General features: G+C 43.4%; 1 protein-coding gene across 1 annotated transcript in view; it reads left to right on the top strand.

Moving 5' to 3' along the window:
• LOC143975075 (uncharacterized) overlaps positions 1–15184 on the top strand; it is a 51725-nt gene that overhangs the window by 31336 nt on the left and 5205 nt on the right. The window contains exons 11-16 of the mRNA XM_077477065.1: positions 229–292; positions 7879–8019; positions 10190–10407; positions 12176–12255; positions 12337–12516; positions 14705–14783. Of these exons, the coding sequence (XP_077333191.1) occupies positions 229–292; positions 7879–8019; positions 10190–10407; positions 12176–12255; positions 12337–12516; positions 14705–14783 (762 nt within the window). The remainder of the gene's footprint in view (positions 1–228; positions 293–7878; positions 8020–10189; positions 10408–12175; positions 12256–12336; positions 12517–14704; positions 14784–15184) is intronic.

Raw genomic sequence — 15184 nt, 5'->3', positions numbered from 1 at the left:
TGTTTGTTCCAAAAAAAAAAAAAAAGATAATAATTTCGGAGAACAAAAGATGCAGAAGCAGCTTTAGCTAATTGTGATGGAGTGGAAAGGCAACACTTGGGTGTTGGGTTAATGCACTACAGTACAAGCTGATGGCTTAGCTGAGAATGTAACTAATATACTGTGGTTTATTGAACGATAATAGTACAAATAAAGCAATCTTTAATGTTTTCCTGTTCCTGTGTCTAGGAGAGAGTCTGTGATATCCTGTTCTACAGAATCAAGTGAGGATCTTACAGGATCTCCAATTCAGGTGAGAACATAAAAGAGAAGCACCTTCTGGATAATTAACCACTTTCAGACCGGACCAATTTGCTGGTCAAAGACCAGACCACTTTTTGCGATTCGGCACTGCGTCAATTTAACTGACAATTGCGCGGTCGTGCGACGTGGCTCTCAAACAAAATTAACGTCCTTTTTTTCCCACAAATAGAGCTTTCTTTTGGTGGTATTTGATCACCCCTGCGGTTTTTATTTTTTGCGCTATAAACAAAAATAGAGCGACAATTTTGAAAAAAACGCATTATTTTTTACTTTTTGTTATAATAAATATCCCCCAAAAATATATAAAAAAACATTTTTTTCCCTCAATTTAGGCCAATACGTATTCTTCTACATATTTTTGGTTAAAAAAATCGCAATAAGCGATTATTGATTGGTTTGCGCAAAAGTTATAGCGTTTACAAAATAGGGATAGTTTTATAGCATTTTTATTAATAATTTTTTATTATTTTTTTTTTTACTAGTAATGGCGGCGATCTGCGATTTTTATTGTGACTGCGACATTGTCGGGGACCCATCGGACATTTTTGACACATTTTTGGGACCATTGTCATTTATACAGTAATCACTGCTATATAAATGCAGTGATTCCTGTGTAAATGACACTGGCAGTGAAAGGGTTAACCAGTGGGTGGCAGTGTAGGGGTTAAGTGTTCCTAGGGGTGTGTTACTAACTGTGGGGGGGTTGGGCTTTCATTTAGTGTACACTGATCTCTGCTCCAATCACATGGAGCAGAGATCAGCGTCACTAGTTGCTAGGCAGAATGAGAAAATGTTGTTTATACAGCATTTCCTCACTTCCGCCGCTCCGTGAGACGATCGCGGGGATGCCCGCGGCGATCGAGTCCGCGGGTCCCGCGACCGGACTCACGGGGGTCCCGACCAGCGCGGGAGCGCGCCGCCGGCGGCGCGCTCCCGATGGCACGGCGCAACGAATATTGGACGTACATGTACGCCAATATGCCTGCCCGTGCCATGCTGTTGACGTACATCGTCGTGCGCTGGTCGGGAAGTGGTTAATTAAAGCAGTGCAAAACCTTGAACGTCATACAAACGTCATACAGTGTTCTATAGTTTACAGAGGGTAATCCCATTTCTCTTCCAATGCTCTGACTTTAGTACGTTTAGGGATGACACTGGGGAAAAGGGATGATAGCAAATTAATTGGGCTTCGGTTTTACCCCATTTAATAGTGTGACTGGACAATAAAAATAAAAAAAAATTGAAGTTATGAAAGCAGGGGGCCAGGGTCTGCAGATCTAAATTTCAAATTACAGCCTACTGATCTATAGATGAGATCTCTGTGGTGAGTATGAAGAGTGTTGGTTTTATGTGTATTGGCAGGGATGGCCCAAGGCATTGTGCTGCCTGGGCCTTGGAATGACCCCAAAAGGAGTTAGACACAGGCAGGGATGGCGGGTTGTTAGACACAGGCAGGGGTGGCGGGGGGTTAGACACAGGCAGGGGTGGTAGGGGGTTAGACACAGGCAGGGGTGGTAGGGGGTTAGACACAGGCAGGGGTGGTAGGGGGTTAGACACAGGCAGGGATAGTAGGGGGTTAGACACAGGCAGGGGTAGTAGGGGGTTAGACACAGGCAGGGGTGGTAGGGGGTTAGACACAGGTATGAGTTGTAGGGGGGGTTAGACACGGGCAGGGGTGGCAGGGGGGTTAGACACTGTCAGGGGTGGTGGAGATGGGATTAGTGGCGCTGGCACTTACTTTCTCTCAGCGTCAGCCATGCCTCCAGTGATCCCTCTTTCATCATGGGGTCTCTGCTCAGCAGAATCCTCCTCCCCCTTTACGCTGTTGGCCGTCAGCCAGTCAGCTGACTTTCTCTTGTCCCAACATGTCAGCAGTAATGGGGGGAGGGGTTGCCGTGGAGAGGATGAGCGGGCAGCCAGCTGTGCAGGTATGGCAGCGAGTACTCTGCCATTACCTCTAATAGCAGCAGCACAGGGCCATACACACAGTGGGATAAGGAGCGGGGCCAGCAGGTGGAGTGGAGCGATCGAGCGGGACCACTGTCTTCTTGGGCGTCAATGTGCCGCCGCTCGGAACATGCTGCCCTGTACCAGTGGTCCCACTGGGTCCCATGGTAAGGCCGGCCCTGTGTATTGGGGTGCATGATGGCGTGGACTGAGTATAGGGGGATGATGGTGCATAATACTGAGTGTATTAGAAAGCATAATACAGGACGACATACTCCTATATATGATCAACCCCCAAACGTCTTTACCAGGCTTGATAAGGGAGATCAGAGATTATGGGGCCCTTTCTAATTTTAAAATAAACCCAATTAAAACAGTTATCCTGAATATTGGATTAGATTCGCAGGAAGAAGAAAAGATACGGCACAAATTCCCTTTTACATGGGAAAAAAAAGAAATAACATATCTAGGGATCAAAATAACAAAGACAATTCAGGGGTTATATCAGGCTAATTATATCCCGCTAATAAATGAAGTTAAAGCGTTACTAACGAAGATGAATAAAGGAATAATATCTTGGATGGGAAGAATCAACGTGTTGAAGATGGTGGTATTACCAAAAATTACATATAAAATGCAAATGCTTCCGATAAATATTCCAATTGTTTTTTTTTTAATATAATAAGAACTTTATTCTTAAAATTCATATGGCAAAATAAAAAACCCAGGATAAAATTTAATTTATTAACTAGGAAAAAAAATAGGGGAGAAATGGCACTACCAGATATACACAGATATTACTTAGCAATGATTTTAACAAGATTGGTTGAATGGACAAACCAAAACACTAAAAAGAAATGGGTAAAAATGGAGGAGATATTGAATGGGTCACAATTACAAAAAAACATTTGGATTCCACCAAAATTTAGAGTAATTAGCAGTAGGACGCACAAAATCACCCTAACGGCACTGAAAAAATGGGATACAATACAGCGTAAAAATAAATGGCAATATAATTCACCATTAATCCCTCTAGAGGGAACGAGTTTTTTTACACCAGGTCACGATACACCACTAGGGAAATGAATGAGGGATTTACAATTAAAAGACATTATAAGGGAGGGGAAGTTAATGCCAAAACAAGATTTAATGACAAAGCACAATTGGCAAATGTTAAAGGATTGGGAATACCTGCAGATTCAACACTTTGTTAACTCCATCCCAAAACCAATAAGAAATGAAAATAGGTTAACACCAATTGAAAAATTATGTATAAGGAAAACAGCAGTTAAACATTGTGTCTCACAGCTATACGATTGTCTTTCGGAAATAGAAGGCCAAGGAAATAAATATTATATTATTTATATAAATAAATTTATAGCTAAATGGGAGAAAGACTTGGGCTATAAAGTCGATGAGACCCAAATGATTAACTCGGTATATGATTCTGTATTTGATATAAGATCAATGGAAGTAAATTATAAATGTTTAACGAGATGGCACTTAACTCCAGATAAATTATATAGAATGGATCCCTCCAACTCCAAGTTATGTTGGAGAGAATGTAGTATACCAGGAACGATATTCCATTTCTGGTGGGAATGCCCAGTAATAAATCAATATTGGTGTAAAATAATAGAATATATAGAGAAAATAACAGGGCAAAAAATACCTTTAACCCCAGGGGAGTGTTTGTTTTTAGGAGTAGATGAAAAAACGAGTAAGTATTTTAAAAGAATACAAAACTCATTAGTACCCGTTTTACTTAATGCTGCAAAAGCCATAATACCAAAAAATTGGTTACAGGTGAAAAAACCCTTGATTAGAGATTGGATTCAAAGAATAGAATATATCAACAATATGGAATACCTAAGAAAAATGGAGGAAAATAAAATGAAAAAATACCGCAGAACGTGGGAAAAGTGGAGAATATTTAAAAAGACGAAGCATTATACTCAAGCATTAATGGAATAAAGAGTAGTGGGTACAGGGAAGGTCAACAGACGGGAGAGAAGAGGGAAGGGTGGGTGTGGTAAAATCTAATTAAACAAGGAGTTAAATAAATAAGATAAGGTAGTAACAATATGATGGCAAAGATAACTAAGTAGACATTAGTTTTATTGTTTTTTTTTTCTTTTTTTTCTCTGAATCTGTATGGTGTTCTCTTTTTAATGGAAAAATATTAAATTGAAATAAGTAATAATGAGAAGTTTAAAAAGGAAAGAAGAAAAAGGGTAAGGCCTCTTTCACATGGGGCGGATCAGTAAAGATCCGCCCCGTGATGATCCGCTCGCTCAGCGGGAATCGCTCCGTTGTCCCCGCTGAGCCGGCTGCGGACAGGGCGGTCTCCGCACACTGTGCGGGGACCGCCCTGTCAGCTCTCCGCTCTCCTCTATGGGGATCGGACGAGCACGGACCGTGTGTCCGTGTTCATCCGATCCGCTCTGCAGACGGACAGAAAAATAGGATTTTCCTCCGTCTGCAGAATCGGACATTTGCGGAGGCGGACAATAGCAGGTGTCTGCGGATGCTCATCCGCAGACACCCGCTATCCCATAGGAATGAATGTATGGCCCGTATTTCATCCGCAAACGGATGGATGAAATACGGACATACCATCCGCATGTGTGAAAGGGGCCTAAGAGGGAAAAAAAAAAAAAAAAAAAAGAGACTGGGAAATGAAAAAGATACTTTGCCACAATGATGTTAAGAATGAAGAAAAAGATTCTGAGAGTTAAACTGATTAGAATCTATTAATAACAAGAATCTTACTGAGTGGAAAAAAAAAAAAGCATAATACAGAATACAGAGTGTGTTGGGGTACATAATGCTGAATGTATGGGGGTACATGGAGCAAAATGCTAAGTGTATTGGTGAGCAAAGTGCAGAATGCTGAGTGACTTAAGCTGGATACACACTACAATTTTCTGTAGATTTTTTTCCTTCTGATTTACCAAAACCATATAATATGAGGTGAAACCTTAAGCCCTTGTACACACGGTCGGAGAATCTGTCGGAATGAGTCTTATCGGACCGTGTCGTCAGATAATCCGACTGTGTGTGGTATGCATCGGACTGATTCCATCCGAATCTCCGTCCGACCCAATTTTCCAACATGTTGGAAATATTTCCCGACCAACTGGGCCGGACGGACCTAATCCGATCATGTGTACAGCATTTTCATCGGACCAAGTGCCACGCATGCTCAGATCAAATTCCTACATCAAAGATATTGGCTACTAGCCTGAATGTAGTCCCATCGTAACGAAATTACGTCATCACGTTCTGAAAGATCGGATTTTTCGCCAACCATGTGTATGCAACAGTTTTGGACACAATCCGTCGGACTAAATCCGACGGGCAAAATCCGACAGATTTGGTTGGCAAAATCTCCGACCGTGTGTACGTGGGCTAAGAGTTTCAATTTGTATGCAATCAGGCAGGCCCTGCACTACATGGTTTTGGTAAATCTAAAGGAAATCAGTCAGCAAAAGTTGTATAGTGTGTATGGGGTCTTAGGGTGAATAGTGCATAATGCTGTGCGTATTGTTGTAAATGGTGCAGAATGCTAAATGCATTAGTGTGCATGGTGCTGAGTGTATTGGGGTGCATAATGATGTGTGCTGAGTGTATTTGGGTATATGGTAGGGAGTACTGAGTGTAAGGGGTACAACATAAAGTGTACTGTTTGGTTTCAACCCTGGCTGTCATCATGTCCCCACTCTACATTGATCTGAGGAACCCGAGCACATGCTCAATGATGTAATATTGTACACTGAAAGGTATTGTGCTTCTGACTACAGGAGGCATACAGCGATCAGCCAAAAATGTATAACCATCTACCTAATATTGTAAAGGTTCCCCTTTTGCCACCAAAACAGCCCTAACCCACCAAGGCATAGACTCCACTAGACCTCTGTATGCAATCTGGAACCAGGCTGTCAGTAGCAGATCCCTAAAGGGGTTGTAAAGGTTGTTTTTCTTTTTTTTTTAAATAACATGTCATACTTACCTTACCTCTGCTGTGTAACGGTTTTGCACATAGTGACCCTGATCCTCCTCTTCTGGGGTCCCCCCAGCGACGCTCCTGGCTCCTCCCCGCATTGAATGCCCCATTGGAGACCCGCATTTCAAGGGGGCACCATTTTGGGCACACCCTAGTCCTGCTGCGTTCATTGACACAGACAGCAGGACTCGGCCCTGGCCCTTCGCCTCCCATGTCACTGGATTTGATTGACAGCAGCGGGAGCCAATGGTTGCTGCTGCTATCAATCCATGCAATGAGAACCCAAGACAGTGGCTGAAGCTGCTGGGCTTGTTCTCATCGCTGGAAAGATTGGGTTCAGGTAAGTAAAGGGGTGGGGGCTCTGGGATCTGAGGGTTTTTTACCTTAATGCATAGAATGCATTAACGTGAAAAACCTTGAGGTTTTACAACCCCTTTAAGGTCCTGTCAATTGCAAGGTGAGGCCTCCATAGATCAAACTTATTTTTCCAGCACATCCCACAGATGCTCAATTGGATTAAGTTCTAGAGAATTTGAAGGCCAAGTCAACACCTCAAGTCAACATTTTTGCAGTGTGGCAGGATGCATTATCCAGGTGAAAGAGACCACTGCCGCCTAGAATATGTAGTTTTGGGCACCAATCCTCAGGAACGATGTACTGGAAATGGAGCGAGTACAAAGAAGGGCAACAAAGCGTCTGGAGGATATTAGTTATGAGGAAAGGTTGCGAGCACAGAACTTATTCTCTCTGGAGAAGAGATGCTTGACAGGGGATATGATTTCAATATACAAATACCATACTGGTGACTCCACAATGGGGATAAAATGTTTTCGCAGAAGGGAGTTTAACAAAACTTGTGGCCACTCATTAAAATTACAAGAAAAGAGGTTTAACCTTAAACTACGTAGATGGTTCTTTATTGTAATGTACACGCGATCGGACATTCCGACAACAAAATCCATGGGATGAGAACTTTGTGCGTCAGAATTGTGTACACACAATGGAAAATGTCTGATGGAGCCTACACACGGTCAGAATTTCTGACAAAAAGCCCCCATCAAACATTTTCCGTTAGAAAATCCAACCGTGTGTATGCGGCATAAGTGCGGCAATGATGTGGAATTCCCTTCCACAGGCGGTGGTCTCAGTGGGGGCATTGATAGTTTCAACAAACTATAAGATAAGCACCTGAGTGACTACAACATACAGGGATATACAATGTAATGCTGTCATATAATCACACACATAGGTTGGACTTGATGGACTTGTGTCTTTTTTCAACCTCACCTACTATGTAACTATGAACCCGCGTTCCAAGTGCATTTCCCGCACTGCTTTCAAAAAGCACTGGGTGTGCGATCTGCTGTGGGTCTCAATGTATTCCTAACCACACCCCAAACATAGACTGCAAACGGGGTGTTTGCCTGCCCCAGATGGCATGGTCCCGTGGTACCGGTTGCAGTGAGTTTTTATAAGTAGTGCATGCATTACTTTTGTTGTGATCCAATGCAATTTTAGCCCATTCAAATCAATGAGCTGAAAACCACACCACACTGAATTGCACAGGAATGTGATTAAATGAAGTACAATAATCAATTTGATAATATCTTTTTCCCATCCAGCCTGCCTCACCTTGTGATATAATATTACTGAGCAGAACAATAGAAAAGAATGTCCAAAATAGGAAAATCAGGAGTAGCGTGGATCAAGCTGAAAATCATCATGAGAAAAAGACAGCAACACCACTAAGAAGAAATTCTATGGTAACCCCAATGTCAAACACATTATTTAAAGAGTAACTCAATTTTTGAGGGAAAAAATATAGCAAATAAAAAAAAAATATTTAGCATATACAATTGCTACACAAGCCATATTTTAATTGAATGTAAAAACAGTACACAGGTTTTTGACAAAGTCCTTTAAAAAAAAAAAAAAAAAAGGTCCCCTGTCGTAGCTCCAACGAGTCTTCTCCCTCCGGTTTTTCTCTCTCCGATGATGTCTTCTCCCTCCGGTTTTTCTCTCTCCGATGATGTCTTCTCCCTCCGGTTTTTCTCTCTCCGATGATGTCTTCTCCCTCTGGTTTTTCTCTCTCCGATGATGTCTTCTCCCTCCGGTTTTTCTCTCTCTGATGTTTTCTCCCTCCAGTCTTCTCTCTCAAGTGATGTCTTCTTCCTCTGATTTTTTCTGTTTCCGCTGATGTCTTCTTCCTTTGGTTCTTCTCCCTCCAGATGTCTTCTCCTGATGCTAGCTCCCACTTTTGTGTTAGTTTCGGAGTGTTCCCTTACTTGTATAACCATGGGGCGTGGCCACCGGTGACATCATCCAGAGACCACACCCCCTTGTGACATCACCGCCCGGGGCATTATGGGGCATGGGTGATGTCACAAGCGGCAGGTTCTCCGGGTGACATCACCGGATGCCCACGCCCCATGGCAATATAAGTAATTTCGTCTCAGCTAACACAACAGCGGGAGCTAGCGTCGGAAGAAGACATCAGGAGGAAGAAGAACTGGCAGAAAGACCAGAGGAAGAAGACAGCCTAGGCAGAAGAACCGTAAGAAGAAGCCATCAGCGGAGGCAGAAGAACCGGAGGAAGAAGACATTACCGGAGAGTACGAAGAACTGGAGGGAGAAGACATGGTGTAACTACTTTAATAAAGACTTTGTCAAAAACCAGTGTACTTGTTTTCTTTATTTTTGACACTTTTTTGGGTGAATGAGCAAAGGTACAATGTACCCCATACTCATTCACATAGGGTGGGAGGGCGGGATCTGGGGTCCCCTTGTTAAAGGGGGCTTCCAGATTCTGATAAGCCTCCTGCCCGCAGACCCCCACAACCATGGTTGTCGGGAAGAGGCCCTTGTCCCCATCAACATGCACAAAGCACCCACCCATATTAAGGGCATGTGGCCTGGTATGGTCTAGTAAGGGGGGGCTGGCTTACCCACCCTTTCCCGACCTGCCGGGCTGCTCGGATAAGGGTCTGGTATGGATTTGGGGGGCATGCCATTTTTTTTCCTATTGTGGGGGTTCTCTTTAAAATCCATACCAGACCGAAGGGTATTTTATATCCTAAGGGGGGACCCCACGCATTTTTTTATTTTGGCCTGGGGTCCTCCCCCTCAGGATTTATACCAGACTCAAAAGGCCTGGTATTGTCGGTTCAAGGTCGGATACTGTTCATTGAAGTCGCATTGAAGTTGGACATGAAGTCGTAGTGCAAAGTCTTTATCAGAAGTCATCCGACTTCCATGTCAGAGTAGTGTGAACCTGGCCCAAACCTAGAAGCTGATGGGCTACTATGTATACAGCTGTACCAGTTTTAGTAAGGCCCCTTTCACACGGGCACCTCCGTTTGGCGGGACCTCCTTGCTCAGCTGTGCTGATCCCCACTGAGCAGGCGGATATCAGGTCTGTCTCCGCTCACTGTGCAGACACAGTCTCACTCTCCCCTATGGGGAAATTGGGTGAAAACAGACCGCCTGCCCGTTTTCATCCAATCATATTCGATCCACCATCTGTCCGATTTTTAAGGACAGGATGGTGATCAGATAACGGCAGATGTCAGTAAAAATGTAACAGCTGACATCTGCTGCTTCATAGTGGAGACTGAAGGTCCGCCTGAAAAACTGACAGGCGGACCTTGTCGGACAGCCCGTGTGAAAGGGCCCTAAATCTCCCCCAATGTGTTCATTGTTGACCATGCCTTTCTCTCCTGATAACAACCGTGCTTTATATTGGCTTCACAGGGGCAGGAAATTAAGGGAAAAACCCCCCAAGGGGTCACAAACAGGAAGAAACACCTGATAGAAAATTTAACTATTCGCTAAACTATACAAAACTAGAAAAAATGTATTGGGCTGGAGTTGGACTTTATTTTAAAATGACTTTGTGCTTCTCTGTTTTAACTGTCCTGTACATTCTTTACACAGCCTGCAAAGCAATACCCACTGAAATCCTTAGACGGCATACCTCCCATTCAGCCTTATCTGTCAGCTGGTGCCAGGAAAGCACAGAGTGCGCTGGGGTTCAGACTGACACCCATTGCATCTCTCTGCAACTTGGAGCAAGAATTTATTCTACATCAAAGATCTAAGACTGAGAGTGAACTAGTACTGCCTGCATCCAAGGATAAACAAAATTATCCAGCGTAAGTTTTTACTAATTAATAGAAAGGCCTTATGAACAATGATGAAACTGATATTTGAAGTGGTTGTTTTTTTTGGTTCAATTAAGGCCAATGTAATGCTTTAAGCCTAATTAAAGTCTCACACCCTTCTATCTCTTCACAGTCCTGTACCACTGTATGATTTGTGGCTGACAGAGCTGAATAACAGCCACACCCCTCATCACAACTATCCTAAAAAAACGCTAGTATTGCATAGAAGACGGGGGGGGGGCATATTTGACCAGCTATAGGAAATAATGAGAGTGCTGTGTCTATTAGACTGCACACTCATATTTAGACATCCTGCTACACTGCTGTAACTGAATTTTGTTAGTAAAATGTCTATCTGACTGCATATCTCTTTAAATTGGTGGTGAGTGTAAACCCCGCTTACATTGGTGGCCAGTGTAGAAATCCCCCTTTGTTGGCTGTTGATGTAAAATCCCCCATTATATTGGTTGTCAGTCTAAATTCTTCATATCATTGGTGATCAGTGTACATTTCCCTTTACATTGGTGGTAAGTACAGAATTGCCCTTACACAGGTGGTCAGTGTAAATCCCCCCTAACAATGGTGGTCAGTGTAGAAGTGTCACCTTACATTGGTGGTCAGTACAAATTTCCTTGACAATGGTTGTCAGTGTAAATTCCCTCTTACCTGGGGGTTGTTGTATATTCCCCCTTACACTGGTGGTTGGTGTAAATGCTCTTATTACATTGGTGTCAATGTTGAAATCCCTCTTTTCTATTGATGGGGGGCGTAAAATCCTCTGTTACATGGTGGTGAAAGCAAATTCCTCTCACATTGATGGTTAGTGTAAATCCCCCCCATTGGTGGTCATTGTAAATTCCCCATTACATTGGTAGAATCCCCCACTTTATACTTGCCAAAGATTTCTAGCTTTGCTCTACATGATTCAGAATTTGTCACATTGTACTGCCTCCTAACTAATCCCATCCCCCACCATTGCCACTGATCCCATAAACTCCCCAGCATTGCCACTGATCACCCCCCCCCCCCCCCAGCATTGCCACTGATCCCAAGAGTCCTAGGATTTCTAGGAGTTTTCTGTCTAGTATATGCAGTAACCTCTAAGAACCAATCAGTGAGCAGTAATAATGTGTAGTAACCTCTAGCAACCAATTAGTGAGTGATATAGATGTCCAGTAACCTCTAGCAATCAATCAGGGAGCAGTATTGATGTACAGTAATCTCTAGCAACCAATCAACAACCAGAAATGTGTTGTAACCTCTAGCAAATAATCAGTGAGCCATAATGTGTGCTGTAAGCTCTGGCAGCTAGTGAGTAAGCGGTAATGATACACTGTAACCTCTGGCAACCAATCGCAGTTGCTGCTTAATCTGATTCAGTAAACTGATTTTGAGTCTAGCTGCTATTTATTGCATGCCTCAAAGCATGTGGAGAGCGAAATTGCATGGAAGAGGGAGCCCAAGAAAATATTTGTCCAGGGTCCAGTCCATATTAAGGATGGCCCTGACCTTAATGCATAGAATGCCTTGAGCCCTTAGAACCGCTTATAGCATGCATATTTAACTTCCTTTGTGACTGGTCCTCTTTAAAAGTCCAGTCAGTGAAACATTCATTTAAAGGCCTGTCATGCAAAATTAGTATTGTTGGGTTATTTGCATTAAAAAGTATACAATGCGACAATAGCAGAATATGCATCAGCATGTCTCTCTGATTTAAGTACACTTTAACTCTTAATGACTTTGCATATCTAACACACAGTCTCAGCCCGGATTGCTCAAGCACCACGGACAGAGAGAGAAGTTCTCGAGGCTCCAAAAATGCATTGCAACCAGTAAGAGGTAAGATGGTCACAAAACCTGGATGTATACTGAGCACAGAATTTGGCTTATTCAGTAAGACATCTCTTTTAACCTTGGCAGATCCTATAGTCAGGTACAGACACAGGATCCAGAAGGTCAACGTTTGGGACCTCAGTGGAGAAAGTGGAAAGTTTTGCAGCTTTTCTAGCAAGTGTCCTGTGATCTCTGATGAGGAATCACACTTATCTCCCACTTCCAAGAACATGCAACAAAGAGATAAATTCCTGTCATATGCTGAAGGTGAGATAATAATATATGGCTAATCCATGCTCTGTTGTGGCAGATATTGTACTGGCAATGCTAGATATTATGCCCAGCCCCATGGATGGTAACTATATTTCATAATCATGTGATGTCACTAGTCTCTAGTGAAGGAAAAGGATGCATTCTCCAGAATGTTATTGGTCTTTAGTACATTTATATGCTGCATTCTCTAGAACAGGCTTTCTCAACCAGAGTTCTAGAGCAGTGCTCTCCAAACTGCGGCCGGGGGCCGAATGTGGCCCTTTGCTTACCATTATCCGGCCCTTGGGGCACATTTCCTCCCACTGACACCCAAAATGGGGCATAATTACTGTTATTGACATCAACAACGAGGCACTATTTCTCCCATTAACACCAAGAATATGGCAATATTCTTACCACTGACACCAATGATGGGATACTATTCTTCCCACTGACACCAGCAATGGTGCACTATTCCTCCCCCTAATGCCAAAGAAGTAATGTTTACTCCCACTGATGCCAGAACAATTTCAAATTCCAATGTTCACAGTGTAGCCCAGGGGTGGCCAACCTTTTGGCAAGCGAGGGCCACTTAAGTGACTTGGTAACTGGTTGCGGGTCACAATGAGTGGAGCAGAAGGATGACAGTTTCATGTCCACTCTACATATGCAGATACGACACGGATACAACCCACTCTACTCTATGGGCCCTTGGATCCCATCTGCTCAGATAGAAAGGGACAGATCGGATTGGAGGTAAGTGGAGTGTAAATGGCCACAAGTCCATTTACATCTGCAGCTCGATGGAGGTGAACGGAGGGTCAGACTGATAGTGTCAATGGGGCCTAAGGCTGTTTTCACACTGATATGCAGGGTGCAGACAAGTTCACCTGTGGCTTTCCTGCAGGTTAGCTGTACTTTGCCATAGACTTCTATTATATCCTGCAGGTGTGGTGCACTTTCTGAAAGCACACTAAACTTGCATAAACTTGCATCTATGGCTCAGTGTGGGTAACCCGCATGTGGTCTGCGCTGCACCTGCGGATCGGTTTGAAAGCAGCCCAGTAACCACCGCAGAACAGATATGCCCATATATACACTGTGATTTAACTAATAAACTCAAGTTTAATAACAGATTTCCATTCAGGTATCGCTGGCTGTTGGCCCAGGCAGATCGCATTTGGTGTCACTCCACCTGTGATAGTAGTTGGCGCTATACAGGAAGCATCGGCTTGCTTCCTCTACCAGTGCCTTTTTTTTTTTTTAAGTTCTACCAGTGGATTTATTCACAACACTAATGCTCTTGGATGGAGGGTTGGCAACCCACAATCTGGGCTTGCCATCCTAGAGCAGGAGGTCGCGTGCCACATCAGAGGGCTCCGTGGGCTACATGTGGACCACGGGCCACTGGTTGGGCACCCCTGGTCTAGCCCCTCTAATGTCTTAAGTACAGTAAACTGGCCCTTTGTTTAGAAAATTCGGAAACCCCTGCTCTAGAGGTTGCTATAAATTCCTGGAGCAATGTCTAATTTCTGCCTCTCAGATTATTTCCCGCTGACACTACTGATCTATTTAGCTATCTGTAAGGGGGCAATTCTTCCCAATGATCACAAATTTAATGAGCATTCTTCTCCCTGACCATCACACTAATGTATCATGAGTTGTAGATATAGTAATTTTAGGGGTTTTATGGGACCGGAAAGTTATTTCAAGGGTTCCTCTGTGTTGAAAAGGTTGAGAAATGCTGCTCTAAAAATGTTCAAAGTATAGACATAAAGAAAACCTGTAGTTACTATTATCTTCTGAAACTGCCACTTGCATTTAATAGCAGGCACCTGCATCAGTTTTCCTTTTTTTTTAGTTCAACCCTGGAGCTCCAAACATCCGATAGCACTGATATGTAAAATGCCACCTGTTCCAGTGGTCTTCTACCTCCTTTGACCCACTGTTGACCCATCATTGTGATAGGAGGCCATTAGTGAGGCATGACGGGTGGGCTGTGACCACAGTTAACTGCTATCTGCACATCAGGTGTTTAGGATTTCCTGGGTAACCTACATGAAAAGGAAACAGATGTACAGGCACCTGCACTTCAATGCAAATGGCAGTCCCTAGTTGTCTCTACATACTCTCTCTTCACAGAGTAAGAACATTGAGTTAAAAAGAAAACAGTAATTTTGATAGAAGTTCTTCTTGTCCACAGGGGTTCGGGAGAGCAGACACCAACCAGTGCTGTCACTGCAGAGTTTAAAGAACACAGGAGGGAAATCTGTACAACACAGGTATAAACACATTCAGCCAACAATGTTTTGTTTGTAATACAATTGCATAATCATTCTGCGATTTGCAATGACTCATAGCAAGCTTACAAATAGAGTTGCAAAAATGTACCCAAACTTCTGGTCTCTTGCCAGCCATGGCTGTAAGTTACATGGGTGCCATCAAAGGGCGGTATTCAGTCAGTAGCTCTGCCTGCACATAGATCCAGTACCCCAGCATTGTTTTCATCCCCCCCACCATAGTTCCCCTCCATTGGTGGCAGCTAAAGAGGCTGGATCAACGGCAGGAAAGCATATAGTATCTTTGAATTGAAGCATAAGACCACCGCTTACTATAGCCGATCCTGGTATGGATGTGAAAGCTTCTGTCAAAGCCACTCCTCAGACCATGCCTGCTGACATGT

The sequence above is a fragment of the Lithobates pipiens genome, unplaced genomic scaffold, assembly GCF_037356315.1.
Source record: "Lithobates pipiens isolate NorthernLeopardFrog02 unplaced genomic scaffold, aLitPip1_a1.2 Scaffold_1, whole genome shotgun sequence".
Classification (NCBI taxonomy): domain Eukaryota; kingdom Metazoa; phylum Chordata; class Amphibia; order Anura; family Ranidae; genus Lithobates; species Lithobates pipiens.
Note: the sequence above shows the minus strand (reverse complement) of the source record. Positions and strands in the feature narration are given on the sequence as shown.